We start from the raw sequence: 18,915 nt of genomic DNA on the forward strand, positions 1-18,915 counted from the left end.
GGTTTATGATGTTATAAGGAGATTTGATTATGAAGGATAAGCGGATAAGGAAAATAAATGTAGTTTTAAGATTAAGGGTGACGAGGATGAACGAATAAATTATAAAGTTTGATACAAAAATAAGAAAGGTATGTAAAGTGATATAAAGAGATGGTTTAGTTTAGGTAAAATGTATATTTTAATGATATATATGAAGGTTTAAGGTTTGTTTCTTGGTCAAGTAAACATAGTCAGAGAATAAGAAATGATTTATAGGCATTAAGAAAGTTCAAATGACAGTTAAATTATACATTATGTTGATACAGTTATCAAGAACAAGCATGCTATTTGGAAGGATTAAAGGTTGGGTTATTATTGTAAGGCAATTAGATTTTGAAGAAGGAAATCAATCGATTTGTAATATTGAGTGATAAGAGTAATGTTAATGTTATATGATAAATAACATGATATGGATTTTCAACAGTTAAGAGTAAGTGTACAAAAGAAGAAGATAAAATATAGAATGGATTAAGTTTCTGGAAATTGAAGGTAAATCATTAATTGTAATTACGAAGGAATAAGGTAGAGAAAGCAACAGAATATTAGAAGAGATGATCTTATTAAGGTGTGCAGTGAAAATTCGAGGACGAATTTTCTTAAAAGGAGGGGAGATTTGTAACATCCCAAAAGATGGGTCAATGACTATAATGAAAATTTTAAAACTTGATGCTCAATTTCGAAATAAGTTAAAAATTTTAAGGGTTTAATTGAAATATTTTAAGGGATGAGTTAGCAAATGAAGGAAAATTCAATGGGCAAATATGTCTTTGGATAAGGAAATTAATTAAATATTGGTTGAGGATATTTTTATATACCCACGTGGGGCATGTGTAGGAAACAAGAGTTTCTAGACTTCTCTTCTCCAGTTTTCTTCTTCTCCACCGGGAAACACTAAAGCAAAGGTAAGTTTTCTGGTTGTTTGATTATTTGTTGATTTTAAGAGAAGAGTTTTATCCTTAGGTGATACTTAAGCTTAAGGAAAGCTTAAGCCATCTCAAAAACAAAGAATGAAGAAGTTAGGAGAGATTAAGTAAAAGGAGTTTTTAAGTGAATTATTGAAATAGAAGGTTTAAATGAATTTGGAAGTTGAATTTGACTTGTCATCTATGAGAATAAGAAGTTATAAGAGTAAGAATTAAGTTTGGATAACATGGAAAATGTGGTAAGATTCTTGGTTTTAAGGATTTGAGAAATATATGGAAGAAAATAAGTTGAAATGATAGAAGTTGGTTAAAGTGATTATAGTTAAGTTTGGTAGCATAATTAGGGCTTAATATTGGAAAATTAGGTGAAGTGTTGATAATTTTCGGGTAAAAAGCCTATTCTGAGAAGGTGCATCGATGCACTATGAATGTGTACCGATGCCTAAGAACAATTTTGAATATGCATCGATGCACACTGGAAGGCATGCATGGTAATTTCGAAGCTATTTTGTCGATGCACCCATAGTGCATCGGTACACCCCTAAGAGAAAAGTGAATTTTGGTTCATTAATTCGTTTAAGCTATCAATATTAAATTTCAAGGTTTAGGCATCTGAAAATTGCCTTAAATCTGATATTTATGTAGATATTAGAGAGTTCCGAAACATTGGACAAGTAAGATCAATCAAGGAACGATAAGAGCAATATTGACTAGTGAGGCTAGGTGACTGCTTATTAGTATTATAGGTTTAATGGAACTAAGACTTGTAGTAAGTCTAGTTCCTATATTAGAATGCATGAGTTTATGATTATATACATGTGTTTGATCTGAGTATCTGAGATATATGTTATGGTAGGTGTTATATAAATGTGAAATATTGTAGTGTGAACAATGTGAAATATTGTAGTGTGAACAATATGACAAGAAGTGATAAGAGCATACGTTTATGAGAAGACATAAGTGAATAAATTATTAAACTATGAAATCATATAAAATGATCATAAGAGATTAAATGATATGAGCTATGTGAGAATATAAGAAAGTATATGAGTTATATGTGCTACATGCCACAAGCGATTTCATAAGAAATGACACGAGATATGTGATCTGTAAGTGATCAATGTGTACTTGTGAATATGTGATAAAAATAAATGATACTGCCCATGTATAGAAATTGAGAGCTAGAGGTATAATTGGCAAGGGTCGAGGGTTACCTATGTCTTTCGAGACATATGGACAGTGTTACCTATGTCCTTCGGACATATGGACAGGATTACCTATGTTCTAAGGAACATATGGACAATTTACCTATGTTCTTTGGGACCTATGGACAGTTGCTGAGGTTCTTTATGACCTCTGGATAGGTCATTCGAGACATTTATACGAGCTGTGGTGACAACATTAGTGCACAACCTCAATAGACTCACATATCTTTAGTTCTCCACAGTGTACATGGGCCAATAAAGATATAATATAAACAAGAAGTAACATGATTGTTAAATAATTGTGTAATTGGACATGAGTGTATGGGTTGAATGTATTTCATATGTTACATAGTTTAATGTTATAATTTATGATTGCTCAATATGCCGGATCATGAGAAAATATGTCGAACTTATATGAAATGTTATGAGTAATTATATGAGTACTGTTATGAACTCCATAAATATAAGTATATATTTAATGAAGTTGTGAACTAAAGAATTACATGAACTGAAATAGTATATAAACGTAGATGATGTGATGATGTATAAGTATGCATGCGTTCATTATGTGGAAGAGTTTATGAGATTACTTGATATAGTGGAAAACATGCATTCATTGTTAGAAGTCACAGTTATATTATACATTTTATATGTCTCACTAAGTCATAGACTTAGCGTGTGAATGTTTCACACGTAGGTTTTCGAGAAGCAAGAAGAGGAGCTAAGATGAGCAAGACACTTCAGCTACTCATTTATGAAGTTCAGATCAGAAAAGAATTTATGATTATATGTATTTGGTTTTATTTAGTTGGCATGTACTAAAAGAGTTGTACTGAATATGCTCTGATAGGTTATGAAATACAAATCATTTTTCTTTTATGTAAAATAATGAATTTTATTTAATGAAAGTTAGATTTTTAATGATTTTATACAAGAGACAAATTTTGAAAAATCAATGTGACACCTCGGACTCGGATCCGGGTCGGATACGGGTTGGAGGTGTTACATGTATAATAAACTAAGGTGGTCATTCCTCATTTTCAAGCAACAAAACACCATAGAAATAATTCATAGCATGCAAGAAACCATGTAAAGGGTAAATGCAACTATAATATACCAGCTGATCTAGAAAGTCCTTCTGAAATTTGGCTTCTGATCCTATATTTAAGATCAACACACTTTAGCGAGTTAAAGGTAGAGAATAAATAGAGGGGAAAAGAACCCTCCCTCCAAACGATAAACGAAAGGTAAAAGAAACTAAAGCCAAAGTTCGCTTCAGAAATCAAGATACAAGCCCTTACAAAAACATAAATAAAATTACAAAAACATAAATAAAAATACAGACACTGCTCTCCAACAGAAAAAGGAAATAGTATTAAATGCCATTAGAGATAAATTCTTATACGTGTTGTCTATCTCAATTCAAAATAAATATGCGTTGTTTAAATTTATTTTTTAATATCTTTTCAAGAAAGAAAATAGACCAAATAAACAATGATAATATTATCACGATTCACAACATCTACTGAAAACCGAAAGTTATCCAAAGGAATATTTCACTGAAATTTAGTTTAAAGCCAAACTAAGGAAGGTGAAAATCATATCAATTATCACCAAGATCCTTTATGCATTTCATCCAATAGAGAAAGAATATCAAACGAATCATAGAATATGGAATTAGAAAATAAATCAATCAATAAATGAGAAGGTCTTACATTCCTCAATTGTTTTACTTGGCTACGGAGACCGGAGATCTCATCGTAAATCACCATGCATCGGATCAATCCGCAATTGAATTTCATCGGAGCTAGCACAGATCTCGTGCTTAAACCCTCCTATTTCAATATTTAACAACAAATTAAAATTGGCTCAGAAAGACAAATGAAAAAAAGAAATCTAATAAATTATAAATACGATGGGTTCTCTAATTATGAATTAACTGAATCAAAAGAAATTCAATAAATTTAAATTAGAGCTTGATAGCCGCACCGCCGTAGAAGGAATCGCCTCCGGTTCGGTTCGAAGTAGACACCATTGAAACGAACGATAGGGGAAAAAGCCTTTAAACAAGGGAGCTGAGTCAAATCAAATTGAAAGGAGGAAAGAAGAAATTAATGCAAGAGCTTGAAAGATATGAAAAAGAAATTGAATGAAATTAGCAAATGGGTTTTTCTGAAAGAGGTTTACAAATCATCTCAAAAGAACCAAAAAGATGAAACTGAAGGAAGAAAAAAAAAAGAGAGAGCGCGAAGGCAAAAACAACAACGCTTGGGAGAAGAAGATAGAGGCAAACGGAAAAGAAGGGTATTTTAGCCCTTAGCATACGGGAATAAAAGAATACTGAATGGGTGTGGAGGAATAACATTCCCAGGAATATTTATTGTTGGGAAAGAAATATACCCTCACTTAATAGAATACACAACCAAACATATGTATCCTTAGTTAGAAAAAAAATATTCCTGCCAAGAATCCTAAAATCTTCCATCCAAACGTCTCTTTAACGTAATGAAAAACTTAAAACCCAAAACATTTGGGCTAAAAGGACGAGAGGTGTGGCGTAAAATACATTTTAGGCCCAAAGTAAAAGAAAACGAGACCGCCGTAGTGGGAGAGAAAAGTAAGGAAATATATATTGGAATCAGAAAGAGCCGCGCAAATTTCAATCCCAAAATCCATATTATTAAAAAAAATAACCTCAGTGACCAAAATGCCTTATAATATACGAATTTAACCAACTTTTTTGGATTTTCCAAAATGACCAACAATTCGCAACGCGAATTCCAATTTCGCAACGCGAATTCCAATTTCGCAACCCAGTTTCCAATTTCGCAACGCGAATATGTAAATCGCATTGCGATTTTCCAAATTCGCAACGCGAAAGACAATTCGCAACGCGAATTTGTAAATCGCAACACAGAAGTCAAATTCGCAACGCGATAGTCAAATTCGCAACACGAAAGTCAAATGTTTTTACGCGAAACACATATTAATTTCGCAAGACAAATGTAAACAGTATTATCGCAAATCATCTCTAACCTAAAACCTAAAGCACAACTCAGTCCTATCTCAATCTCTCACTCTCTACGGCGACATCCGTCCCCATCTCCGACGAAATAAGTCCCCATTTCCAACGAAATTCGTCTATCTCCATCTCTCAGATCAACCCTCACAACCATTCACGGTCAGAAATGAAAATCAACCACCGAGGGTTAGTTTTTTTTAATCTCTTTTTATTTTGAAATTTTTGTATTATTATTATATTAACCATTTCACTGAGATTGCTAAATTCATTCGGTTGCTGCCAATACTGCTAAACTATTTAGTCTTTAACCTTGAAGTTAGTATTGTTTTTGTTTTGTCTTTTTGTTTTTTCTTTTTGTTAAAGAAACCCTAAATCGCAACACCAAATTCACACGCGAATTTAAGTTTCAGAAACTTCTTTTATTCGCCAAATTGAAACTTGAATGAATTGTATTACTTCAACCAAAAAACAAAGACAAATACTAACTTCATAGTGTTGCTAATTTTAGTTTCAAGAATAACTACTACTCTTTATGTTGTCCTTGAACCTACTAAACCTATATGTTGTCCTTTTAAATGTTTATATAAGTGCTTACTTCTGGAATGTTATCTGATGCATTTTGTGAACTATGATGGAATAATGATTTGGGTGAATACCGTGCTAGTTTGAAATATTTGGCTTTGTTTCACTGTTTAATATCATGTCTGTTTATAGTGTATAATTTGTAGTTTTTGGTATATCTAACTTGGTATGTTTATGTTTTTGAAATTTTTTGGCTGCATTGACTTAATAAATTAAGCATAGCCACTAAAATTGCGTCGACGCTTACACCTCTACAAAGAAAATTGTTTGAGGATACTTGCTTCGGGCCATGGCTAAAAGTGCAACATACGGGTGGAGATGCTATGTTGACACATTTGTTTCTTCAGACCATGACTAACGATCTACCCGAGGGGGTACAACGTGGTGATGAGGAGATATGGTTTCATTTTCCTCCGGCACCGGCGTATACTTGTTTGTACAGGAGAGTTTTGCTTAATCACCGGTCTACGCTTCGGACACGATGATGTAGGTCGGTACACTAGTCATATCGCCCGCCCATCATGGTTATATCGGGTTTTTCTGAGCTGGCAAAGTCGAAGCCGAGTAACACGTCGACGACTTGAAGAGATTATTTGATAAAGATGGTTTTACTCGGATAGATGACCTTGATGTTGTCTGAGTAGCCATTTATTACTTTTTCATGTCGGCTTTTTAGGCAAAGAGGCAGACAACCAATCTCCGAGGACCTAATATTATTGGTAGAGGACCTAAATACATGGAACCTGTTTCCGTGGGGTTCATATCTAGAAAGCTACCTGGAAGAAGTTGTCGTCTGCCTTTGAGGACCGAAAAAGTTTGTGGGGCGATGGTTCTAAATACACTTGATAGGCTTTACTTGGGCCTTTAAGGTAAGAATTTCTATATTATAAGTTTCCAAAATTATAATTAATATTTAACAATTACTAATGTTTGTGTATTATATTGTTTGTAGATTTGGATATTTGAGTCTTTCCCCAGCATGCAGACATATCGATAAAAAGATCAAATGATATTCCTAAGGCTATTACCTGGAAGATGATCCATGTTGGATTGGGAAGAGTTACTTCCATATACGACGATGAATGATGTAAGTTAACACACAAATAATACCATTTAAACAAGTTATTACTAGTACAAGTTTAACTTTGTTTGAGCTTTTATATTGTTAGGTGGCCAACTATCCATTACAGAGGCTGACACCCACAGAGGCTGAGCTTGCCACTGATTGGTGGCAAGCTAGTAAGCGGTTTTTTGATGGGACGGATGATGAGCACCCCCCACCTCGAGAGCCATCACTTGATCGAGCCTCTTCTCCACCTCCACCATCACCTATTCCATCACATCATCGAGCCTCTTCTCCACCATCACCTCATGATAGGCAACCGGTAAAGAGGCCATGACATTTATCTCCCTATTCTCCACCTCCACGGGATGAGTTAGGGGAATTACGTGATGAGTCGGTGCTTTGCGTCATGAGGTCGGTACTTTACGTGAAGATAATGGTGCATGGCGTGATGAGGTTCGATCTTTACATGGTGAGGTGGATTTTTTACGCGATGACAATGGTGTGCTACGCGGTGAGGTATCTACCTTACGTGATGAGGTTGCCGCTCTACTAATTGTTTTATTGTTGCAGAATGGGTTAATACTCTACGCAATGAGGTAAATTTGTTTAATACTATACTAAAAATGCAAATAAATTTTTTTTGTCATTATTTTTATTTTTTACTGATTATATATTAATTTATTTTCAGCGGCCCGATAAGGTAGATGCTTTACGTCGGGTTTTTCTTGCACGACGGGGTTCACGCATCAGACGTTGTGCACGTGCCATTACGTCTCCGTTCACCCCACTAGTGCCAAGACTCCGTAAGAATAAGCCCGATGCACCTATCATCATTCAAGAGGTGCCTTTTATCGTTCAAGAGGCCCCTCTCATCGAAGAAGCCCTCCCACCGTTGAAGAGGCCCCTGTCATCGTTCAAGTGGTCCCGCCCGCCGTTCAAGAGCCCGATTCATTTGGTGTCATATGTCGACATATTGATAAACCCCCTCCCGTGTCCGATATGATGGATGCGTGTTGGCTTTCGTATGAGTTAAAGAGGTGCCTTTTATCGTTCAATAGGCCCCTCTCATCATCGAAGAAGCCGCTCCCACCGTTGAAGAGGCCCCTGTCATCGTTCAAGTGGTCTCGCCCGCCGTTCAAGAGCCCGATTCATTTGGTGTCATATGTTGACATATTGATAAACCCCCTCCCGTATCCGATATGATGGATGCGTGTTGGCTTTCGTATGAGTTACCGACCAGTACCATTCCTCAGCAAGAGATGGAAACACTACCGGACACAATTACGGATAATACCCTTTGGGCTAAGACCGCAGTTGATTTTTATCTACATGAGCGGAGCAAGGGGTGTTATTCTGACCTATGCCAAATCGACGATGCTATTCATTTGTTTCTTGATCGGTCTTGGTGGGGTATTTTATTAGGGGTTGAAGATAATGGCTACCTCGAAGGGGGTAAGTATTATATTCTTCTTATATTGCATTTTGATTAAATTTTTTTAAATTATTAATAAATTCACTAATATATTTATTTTTTTATAAAACAACATATTGATGCATGGGTGTCACGTCTTCTAATAATAAGGAAATTGAAGAAAAGAGGTACTCGATAGACTATTATGCCGACGTCTTTTCACGCAGCTCACTTGAAGGATCAGAGAGATGTTTCATATAAGTTGGCTAATGGAAAAGCTAACTTTATCCTGCGTGGTGGGAGGTCGATAAGGTTAGTATTTATTTTTTGAATATTTTAAAGGTTTTCATAAATTTTATTTGATGTGCGCAACTATTTATGATTGCAGGTTTTTATCCTTGTTTTGGAACATCGTCATTGGCTTCTCGTCGAGCTTCAGCTCCCATCCCTGAAGACAATGGTATATGACAGCATGTTGAATTACATACCATTGTCTGATTTGAGAGATATTATTACAAAGAGATGGAGCGATCATTTGGCTAAATACTTGAATACGATTGATTATTGGACAAAATCTGGAAACAAGAAGCCAAAGAAGTTCAAAATTACAATGATCAGAGACGAGACTGCGCCACAACAAACGTAGGGAGCCAGAGGGGATTGTGGTCCTCTCGTATGCTTGTGCTTGGAACGTTTGACGATAGGAAATATACAATATCTACCTCCACAAATAGAGATAGAGCTGCAGTAGGCTTGTGGTTTCGGCATTATATGGCCAGATCGATATATACGAGACACTGCCTACCTGCATCTGCGTGCTGAAAGTTGTACATAAACAATTTGTAAGTTTGAGCAAGTGTTGTTAACATATATACTCTTTAATTGGTTTGAAAATATTTGGTTAAGTACCTAGAATTCAGTAATTTTCTATTTGTTGGTTTTAGATGTGTAGAAAGTGTTGTTTGAGCAAATGTTTGGTTTCTGCAGGTTAATCCTGAAGTGAGCTGCGTGAAATGTATTTGTGCATAAACAACAGTCTGGGGCACACTTTTTTTTCTTTATTTAATTGAATTTTACATTGAAAGTTGATTTGTTTAATTGATGAGGAAATAAGATTTATTTTTTGATTAATTGATTTGTAAAAGTTGATTTGTTTAATTTGATTTGTAAATAAGAATTATTTTTTTGCTTGTTTAATTGATTTGTAAAAGTTGATTTGTTGTTTCTAAAACAAATCAATCTGCATTATGTTTGAAGGCAAAAAAGACTTGTTGAAGGTACAAATTCACAACGCGAAACTCAAATTCGCAATGCGAAATAAGCGTTGCGATAGTCAAATTCACAACGCGATTTTCAGTTTGCGAATTTGACTTTCGCAACGCTTATTTCGTGTTGCGAATTTGACTTTCGCGTTGATCGCAACATACAACATCAAGGTATATACAACATCAAACACATTCCAAGATATAAATACAAGCTAAGGCCACTTGAAGAAGCAAGAGAACAACTATCCAAAAAATCAAACACAAGATAAAATCCCAACATGATAACAACTGAACAGATCATATCGATTTTCAAACTCAAGTTGTAGATTTTGATTTCCTTTTGCTTGGCACCATATGAGATTTGGATTTGGATTTCCTTTTGCTTGGCACCATATGAGCTTTGGATTTTGATGAGCATCGGAAGCATTTCGGACTTATGATTTGGGTGGTACTCAGAAGCATTTTGGACTTATTATTTTTGTTATTATTACAAGTTGTAGCCCTCAATTATCAGGATTTTTAGTTTCCATTGTTGCATTATTGTATACCACCCAGATCATACGCCCGAAACGTTTCTGACGCTTTAAAGTTGACCAAAAAATACGATGGTCGGGATTTCCCTCGCGTTTAAAGTTGAAAAAAAAATAATGGAAATTAGGAATAATCAATGATAACATGCATATTGGCTTGGGCTAATATTTATAATGGAGCCGAAATTTATATTGAAATTCAAACTCAAATTGAAATTTAAATTCAAACTCCAATTACATATGAAATGAATTTGAAATGCAGTGTTAAATTGAACATGGAAATTGCATAATTGATTCATACTGTTCAAGTAACATGCTTTATGAACCATCAAGCTAAAAAATAATATTGATTGAGTTTAAAGCTGAGTTGTGAGTTGATGGGGTTGTCACACTTGTCACATGGTTGGAATAAAGTACTCACATGGAAGAGATAGATTGTTTTGTTATACACAGCTCATCTCATCTGAATGAAAATATACATACAATATAATCAAACCTAAACATACATACATAACAAATTTATACATAACAATGTTCAAATAATGTACCCACAAAAACGAAATTAATCCGATGAAAAAGGGTTATTTCTAATAAAGTCCGGAACATTATTTTTCCAAAAAATGTACCCATAACAATGTTCAAATAATGTACCCACAATAATGTTTAATTGATTTGTTGTTTAATTTTCAATCTGCATTATGTTGAAGGTAAAAAAGACTTGTTGAAGGTAAATTCGCAACGCGAAATAAGCGTTGCGATAGTCAAATTCGCTACGCGATAGTCAAATTCGCAACGTTTATTTCGCGTTGTGAATTTGACTTTCGCGTTGATCGCAACATACAACATCAAGGTATATACAACATCAAACACATTCCAAGCTATAAATACAAGCTAAGGACACTTGAAGAAGCAAGAGAACAGCTATCCAAGCAATCAAACACAAGAGAAATCCCAACATGATAACAACTGAACAGATCATAGCAATGTTCAAACTTAGTTACTAATGAATGTCTAACTGAAAATGTATGCATTCACACATAAAATACACATAATACAACGTTTGCATTTAAAAATCACCTAATTAATAAGTCCCAAAAGTGAAGCCGGTGTGATTGGGATTTTGATTTTGATTTTGATTGCGATTTTGATTTCCTTTTGCTTGGCACCATATGAGCTTTGGATTTTGATGAGGATCCATTTTTTGGTAGAGGAAAAGATGATTGTGATGGCACTGGTGATCCACAGGTCAACCTTGTATGACCATTTTCCTTGCACCGACTACATATCGATATCCTCTTCTCTTCACCCTTAGACGGTATACGATCGTGATTTTTGATCGGCCAGGTAGCCTGCTGTACATGACTGTGGTAAAATTGTTTGCAAGTCATCTGGTATGTCCCACTCAGAAGGATGTGGACATGGGTAGACAATCTCGGCATAAGTCTGTCGATATACTTCTGTAGTGTAGCAATCCATAGTGTATGCGCTTGAATCATCTTGGTTTAGATGAAGAGCAACTTTTATAATGGCTACACGGATAACCAGATGTTTGACATTTCTTACACCTACACGTCTTTGCATTTAGATCGACAAGCCCATTTAAGTTATTATCCAATACTTCAAACAAAGTGTTTGAACATGGTTCAACTCTCCAGGACGTTGCCTTCGCAACACGTTTTGTTATCTTTTTTTCAGTCCATGGTGTAACACGACGTTCCAATGTTCCTGTAAATTTAAATAAATAATACTTAGTAAAATATATAAGTTAATTAAAGAAATAATACCTTCATGGTTTCTTTTCTTGTAGTACCACTGTTGAATAGAGGCTCGAAAAAAACTCCATTAACATGTAATGGGTAATTTCCGGGAATGACGACTTAGAGCGTGATTGATTCTGCACTATTAGACGTCATGAAACTATATCTTGCTCCAAGTTGATGTACTCTTGACCATATTTCAAACCCGCATCTTCTAGTGTTTGAGCACATTGAGGCAAAACACGTCTTAAACAATTTATATGCTTATTAAAATCCACTTCCCGATAAGCTTTTACAGCCTTCCAGTATGTCCATTTGTGATTTTTTATACCAGCAGACCTTGATTTTAGATTTTTGTACAAATGAACACCACAAAGTCCATGAAAAGCATATGGGAAACACCTTCTAACAGCGTTGTCAATTGAGTTTTCCCTATCGGATATGATTGTCAGATTGCTAATAGGACCTATGCAATCCCTAATATGCCCCATAAACCATATCCATGAATCAGAGGTTTCAGATTTGCCAACCCCGTAAGCTATTGGCAGTATCCCATTGTTAGCATCCATGGCTACTACTAATAAGTTTACTCCAAGGTATCGACCTTTCAAATATGCTCCATCAACTATAATAACTGGGCGCATGCAAGTAATAAACGAACGAATCTACAAAATCATATACACAAGAAATATAATCATTTAAATGTGAAATGCATGCAACTAACAAAAATGAGTCAACAAAATTATAATTATTTAGTAACCGCAACACCAATGGCGATAAATAGCAACTCAAAACATCCATCTCTATTTGTTTTGATATGAGTTACCGACCCAGGATTTTTCAGCTTTAAATTGTGACAATAAGCCGGCAGTTGGGCAAACGATGCTTCTGGCGACCCCCTCAACAATTCCAAGGCATAACATTTGGCTCTCCAAGCTTGAGAATATGAGATACTAATCTTGAACCGAGCATTCATGTCAGTCATAATTTCATGTCCCCGATATACCCTTTTATTCAAAAACATTAACTCAGCCAAAAAACCACCCAACACCTTTTGTTTGCCTGTCTATGGTGAGGAAAAACTTGGGTTCTTGAACATGTATGTTTATCAATAAAAGTCCTAACTTGAAACATTTCGCAATCTTTTATCCTCTTTGCAATCATACGCCACGTACAGTTTTTGTCAATCATACACCTTGTTTCGAAACGATCTTTGCTTGATTTGTTAACTCTTAGTTGATAGCCATCTTCCACACATTTCGTATACAAAGCTATCTTCAAGTCTTCCTTTGTATCAAAACAATCATCTTTCTTGATACAAATAACTTTTGTGTAACAATCAACTGATATCTTTACCAACTCTTCTTTCGGTATCTGAAGTAATTCTGGCATATTCCAGTTATACTCCCGTGGCATTTTCTTCTTTTTCCTTTCTTCGGGGACTTCTTCTTCTTCTTTTTCTTCTTCAAGGTTATATGAATTACAGAATGAATGTTCAATATGTTCATTCACAGTCGTAACTTCCTCTTCATTATCATCAACAACATCTTCCTCGGCAACGGCTGTTTCATCATCAAAATTTGGGTATTGACCAATATCAAAATCATTACATGCAGTGTATGTTTCTTCTTCCATCACATCATCAAAATCCGAGTATTAACCAAGATCAAAGTCCGGGTATTGACCAAGATCAAATTTCGAATACTGACTAGTACTCACATTTTTTTTGTTGGCTCATAATCGTATAACTGGTCAATACGAAAACCGGAATTCGGTGCTGAAAGTTGATTGGGATTTGGATTAGGAAAATGTTGTGGGTTTTGAGATTGTGTTTAATATTGTGTTTGGTATTGGAAATGTGGTGAAACAAAATTTGCTTTGTGATGAAATTGTGGTAGAACCATTAAATTTTGGGTTGAAGAACTTAGTCGATTACTACCCGCTACTGACCCAACTTCACTACTTCTAGGTTCAACAACATACAATGTAACATCATCTTCTTACGAAACACTAATGTAAGCAATGAATCGTTCAACATCTTTATTTTCGGTTAACAAATAAACTTTACCTTTTCTCAGATAAGATAGCCTAAATCCACTTAGAGGCTCTAAATTCAATTTCTTTGCAACACGTAACATTAAAGTTTCATAAGTTAACTTTTTAAATGACAGTTTTAGTTGAAGATTCATGGGTAAAGGAACATATTGTAAAACACCATGAACATTCTCCCATGACCCTCCAAAACACAATCTATCCAAACAGATCAACATTAGATGATTTCATTCTAAAAATTGTAAATTAATTTACTAAACAAACGAGCTATAAACTAGATATCATCACTAACTTAGAGAAAAACATACCTTTATTAAGTTGATAGTTGATAATTTGGGAGAGAAATCATTGGAAAATTATATAGAAATAAAATTATGTAAAAAATAGAGATGGGAAGGATGTCGTTGGATTAAGAACGATGTCGCCGGAGAGAGTGATAGATGGAGATGGAATGAGTTGCGATTTAGGGATTTAGGTTATGAGTTGTTGCTGCTGTGTTGTTATATACCCAAAACATTTGTGTTGCGAAACTAAAACCTGTTGCGAATTAAATTCGCGTTGTGAATTTGAAATTCAGTTCGAATTTGAAATTCAGTTGCGATTTACAAATTCGCGTTGCAAAATTGGAAACTGGAAGTAGAAGAAATGGAGAAGGCGCGAACCAGAAACGACTTCGTCTTGGTTGGGACGTGGCACCGTCTCGTCTAGAGTTTGGTTCCTCTTATCAAGATCCCAAAATTAAGAAAATTAGGCTTAGGTTAGAGCCTGGCCAGAATCAGAAGGGAGAAACCTAACCTAAAGGGACAAAGTTGTTCACTTGGGTGTGAAACAAGTATCTGACCTTTTTTGCGTTGGAAATTGTTTAGGCACAAAAAGCTATTGTGACGTCTCGACGTTAGTCAGTGCCCGAAAGGGATGATGACCATAAAGGCCATTACGTCTTTAATCTCGGTGAAAATCTCACTCCAAGATGTAAGCTCCCCCAACCTCAATTATTCACTTTTGTCTTTATATATGATCTTTTTTTTATCAATAATCTTTGTAATTATGTTTTAACAGATAAATCCTCAATAAGAGGGTGAAGGTTAGCTGTCAAGTATTCTGCATTGAGATCTTTTAATTTTTGTGATTCTGGTTGTAGCACATTTCAGCCAAAATTGCTTGTGTTGTAGTACATTTGGCCGAGTTTTGGGATGTTGGGACCGCCAAAATCGGGAGCATGTCGCAACTAAGGTAGTTAGAAGCATTAGCAGATATCGTGATGCAGCAATGATTGAAGTTGATGTTCTTGAACATCTGGCTAAGAATGATAAAGACGCCTCACAGTACGTGTCCTCCATTTTAAGTTTTATGGATATTGCGTTCCTTTCCAGTTGGCATTTGGAAGTTTTAGTATTGGTAACTTTATTTAAGCAAGAAACTAGCTTATCATTTTAGTATGAAAGAAGTTGATTAAGGTTGAATTTGCTTGTTCTTTTAGAATTAATTGTGCTTGTGGTGACCCTTTATAGGCGAATTAGTTGAGTTCAAAGTGTCGGATGGATCATTGAATGTGTTCTAATACCTTTATTTTGTCTTGTCCTCTTGGACTTCATTCATGTAAATTGGGACTAAACAAAAAACCTTCCTGTGAATTCATTTTAATGGTGTTAACAGGTATTTGAGAGGCTTGGACCAAGTTTATTTGACTTTCTAAAGAGAAATAAATACTTCCATTTCCTGTGGATCTTGTTCGGGAATTTGGACGTCAACTTTTGGAATCCGTAGCATGTGTGTGGATTGTTCTTGCCTCCTATTTCATCATATCTCATTTCTAAACACTCCTGTTCTGTTTCTTGGCCTGTTTGTTTGTCAGGCTTAGCGTTAGGTTGCTTATTTTGGCCCTTGTTTTTAACATCTTTCAGTGCTTTTAATATATCTGGCAGATATGCATGATTTACGCTTAATCCACACTGACCTGAAGCCAGAAAATATTCTCTTGTATCTTCTGAATATGCAAAGTTCCTGGCCACAAGGTATTTGCCCTTCTTAATTAATGATTTATACCATTTAGATGTGGGTACAAACTTCATTATGACAATGAAAATGCTTCGAATGGTATAGAGGAGTTTTTCAGATGAAACACATTTCAGGAGCTTGCCAATGTCAAGTGCCATTAAGCTGATTGATTTGGTAGTACTGCATTTTTTAATCAGAATCCTAGTTCCGTTGTTTCCACGAGGCATTACAGAGCCCCTGAGATTATTCTAGGTAACCAATTATTGTGTTGGAAAATGAGAATGTGGTTTTCCCTTAGTTTTATAGTGTTGTGTTCTATTCCAAGTATAGAAGGTCACTGGGAGTCTTATGCTTTATTCCCGCTTTCCAAGATAGGTAAAAGTTCACATTCCGTTGACATACTACCAGATGCTAATTGCGTTAAGGATGTCTGTTCAAAGATCACATGATAGAATTTAAGAGTGCAATGATTAGATTGACTACCTGAAAAATGCTAACTGGAAATTTATTTAGGCCTTCCTTTCTAATGGCATGTCTCTGAGTATGTTCCATTGATTCAATTGCTGGTCTGGATTATTAGTTTGATTTTTGACTTTCTGTTGGTTCCTTTTTACCAATCTTCTTAATACTTCTGATTTGAATTACTTTTGACCCCTTTCAAGCTTCAAATGGAAGAATTATTTTTTATACATTTATAAATAAATACATTGGTGCAGGTCTAGGTTGGAGCTATCCATGTGATCTGTGGAGTGTTGGTTGTATACTTATTGAACTATGCATGGTTGGTCCTGCATATCTACACACATTTAGCTTCATTTGTATCTGGAATGGGAGCATACTTTGTTTGAATTTTGTGCAGGGCGAGGCATTATTTCAAACTCATGAGAACTTGGAGCATTTGGCGATGATGGAGAAGGTCTTAGGACCTCTTCCTGAGCATATGATTCGAAGGGCTAAGTAAGTTTTTTTTTATAGAAGTTAGGCCTCATTAAAAACCCCTTCATATCCTTCATGTTATATCAGTAACATGAAGGACATCGGAAGGCGGACAAGAGCACCTCTGAATTTTATTACCCTTAAACATAACGTACAACCAATTCGTAGTCATAGACAGCTTGACATAAAACTTAAAAACATAGAACGACCTGTAGCAGTAAGACCAAGACCTAAAAAACTGGACAAACACAAGAACACAAAAACCTCAACAGAATACTACTTGATCAACCAATACCAGCCTTTGCTAACTCATCCGCTTCCCAATTGGCGGCTCTCAATATATGTCTTGAAATGATGCCATGTCCTTCCACCTTAGACGCTAAACCTCTAACCAAGTTCTGAAATAGTGGGGTATAGAGGTCAGGATGTTTAATCCACTTCAAAGTTGTGGTGGAGTCCACTTCCAAAACAATCTTCCGACTTGGAGAGAAACCTACTTCTTCGATGAGAGTCAAACCTCTTTTGGTCGCCATTAGTTCTGCAAGAATTGGAGGACCACCTCCAATATTTTCTGAGAATGAACCCAATAACAAACCCCTATCATCTCTAATCAAACCACCTATTCCACCTTTATCCCAACCCTTAGCCATAGCTCCATCAACATTGAGTTTAAGAAAGCCTTATGGAGGAGGTACCCACTTAGGAGTATAACACCCTTTTTTATGATTACCATTCGAATCTGCCAGTTTTAGATCCCCAACTAGGGAATCGAAATGAATATAACATCCTTAAAATTCACCCCGAACCAAGTAGCAGTTTTGTATCTAGCAAGAAAGAACAGCATAGCAGAATCCACATTCTTTTTTTGAAAAACAATCTCATTTCTGCATTTCCAAACTGACCACAAAACCGCCCTTGGAATGAATTTCCAAATATTAGATCTCAGAACTAAATCATCCCACAAAATAAAAAAATCCGTCATATTCTTAGGAACCACAAATGAAACGTTCCAGTCCCTCAAAAATATGGACCACAGAAACCAAACCACCTCACAATGCAGAAACAGATGTGAAATTGACTCCTCACACTTCCCACAAATCGGACATAAAGGATGATCAATCCCAACGACACCTCTCTTCAACAGCTCCTCTTTAACTGCTACTCTTTGATGTGCAACTTGCCAAACAAAAGCTTCTACACGAGGAGGTGCAACCCCTGTCCAAACGTGCCTGCCCTAAAAACCCTCTTCTCTATTAATGCCCTCCTTATCAAAAACTTTTGTGATACAGGATATAGCTGAAAAACAACCCTCTCCATTACCTAGCTGCAATCATTGCTCAACCTTCCAATCCACCAAATTCCTTCTTAATTGTATATCACAAACCCAACCGGATATACTATGCAACCTGAATTCTGCCACCTTTCCCATTTTATTTTTTGATAAAGCAAAAAGTCTCGAAAACATCTCCTTCAGAAACCATACCCAGCCATATCATTCCAAAACTGCACTAATTCCCCATTACCAGCTCTTAAACACATGTTATTCCTTAAGTAATCCCCAAAATCATCAGAAGAAAAGAAATTATTAACCACACCTTTCCATATCCAAGAAGCTCTGGCTGAGCAATTGTTCCCAATCATCATAGAATTTGGGTTCAAATTATTCACATTGCACATCACTATCTTCCACCATGATCTCTTCTCCGAAGCAAATTTCCAAACCCATTTCCCTAATAAAGCCCTGTTCTAAATCAACAAATTAATCCCTAAACCTCCCAATTTCTTTGGCTTACACACCAACTTCCAATTCAACCAATGAATGTTATTTTTTCCTGCCGAGCTTCCCCATTAAAAAGATGCCATGATCGAGTTTAGCTTGTTGAAAAACTTATTGGTATCCGAAAAATAGATAAGAAGTAAATGGGGAGAGAGCACAAAACCGATTTCACCAAATAACTATTCCCGCCAACGATAGGGATTTAGCCTTCCAACGATAATGCACTATAAAATTCTGCACAATAGGTTCCCATAAAGCAAAAGAGTTCCTCTTGGCCCCCAACGGTAACCCGAGACTCCGAAGGAAAAGCACCCTTAGAACATCCAATTTTCTTTGCCCAAGCATCTAGAAC

The 18,915-nt window shown here is 35.8% G+C and overlaps 1 protein-coding gene and 1 pseudogene across 1 annotated transcript; one reads left to right on the forward strand and one right to left on the reverse strand.

The window, feature by feature from the left end:
- Window positions 1-14,497: 14,497 nt before the first annotated feature.
- LOC120206365 lies at window positions 14,498-16,811 on the forward strand (annotated as a pseudogene).
- Window positions 16,812-17,070: 259 nt separating this feature from the next.
- On the reverse strand, window positions 17,071-17,436 carry LOC120206366. Its single transcript, XM_039206040.1, has one exon. The coding sequence runs from the start codon at window positions 17,434-17,436 to the stop codon at window positions 17,071-17,073; it is 366 nt and encodes a 121-aa protein (XP_039061971.1).
- Between the last annotated feature and the right edge of the window lie 1,479 nt (window positions 17,437-18,915).

This window comes from Hibiscus syriacus, unplaced genomic scaffold (assembly GCF_006381635.1).
Source record: "Hibiscus syriacus cultivar Baekdansim isolate YM2019G1 unplaced genomic scaffold, ASM638163v2 tig00013738_pilon, whole genome shotgun sequence".
NCBI classification, from domain to species: domain Eukaryota; kingdom Viridiplantae; phylum Streptophyta; class Magnoliopsida; order Malvales; family Malvaceae; genus Hibiscus; species Hibiscus syriacus.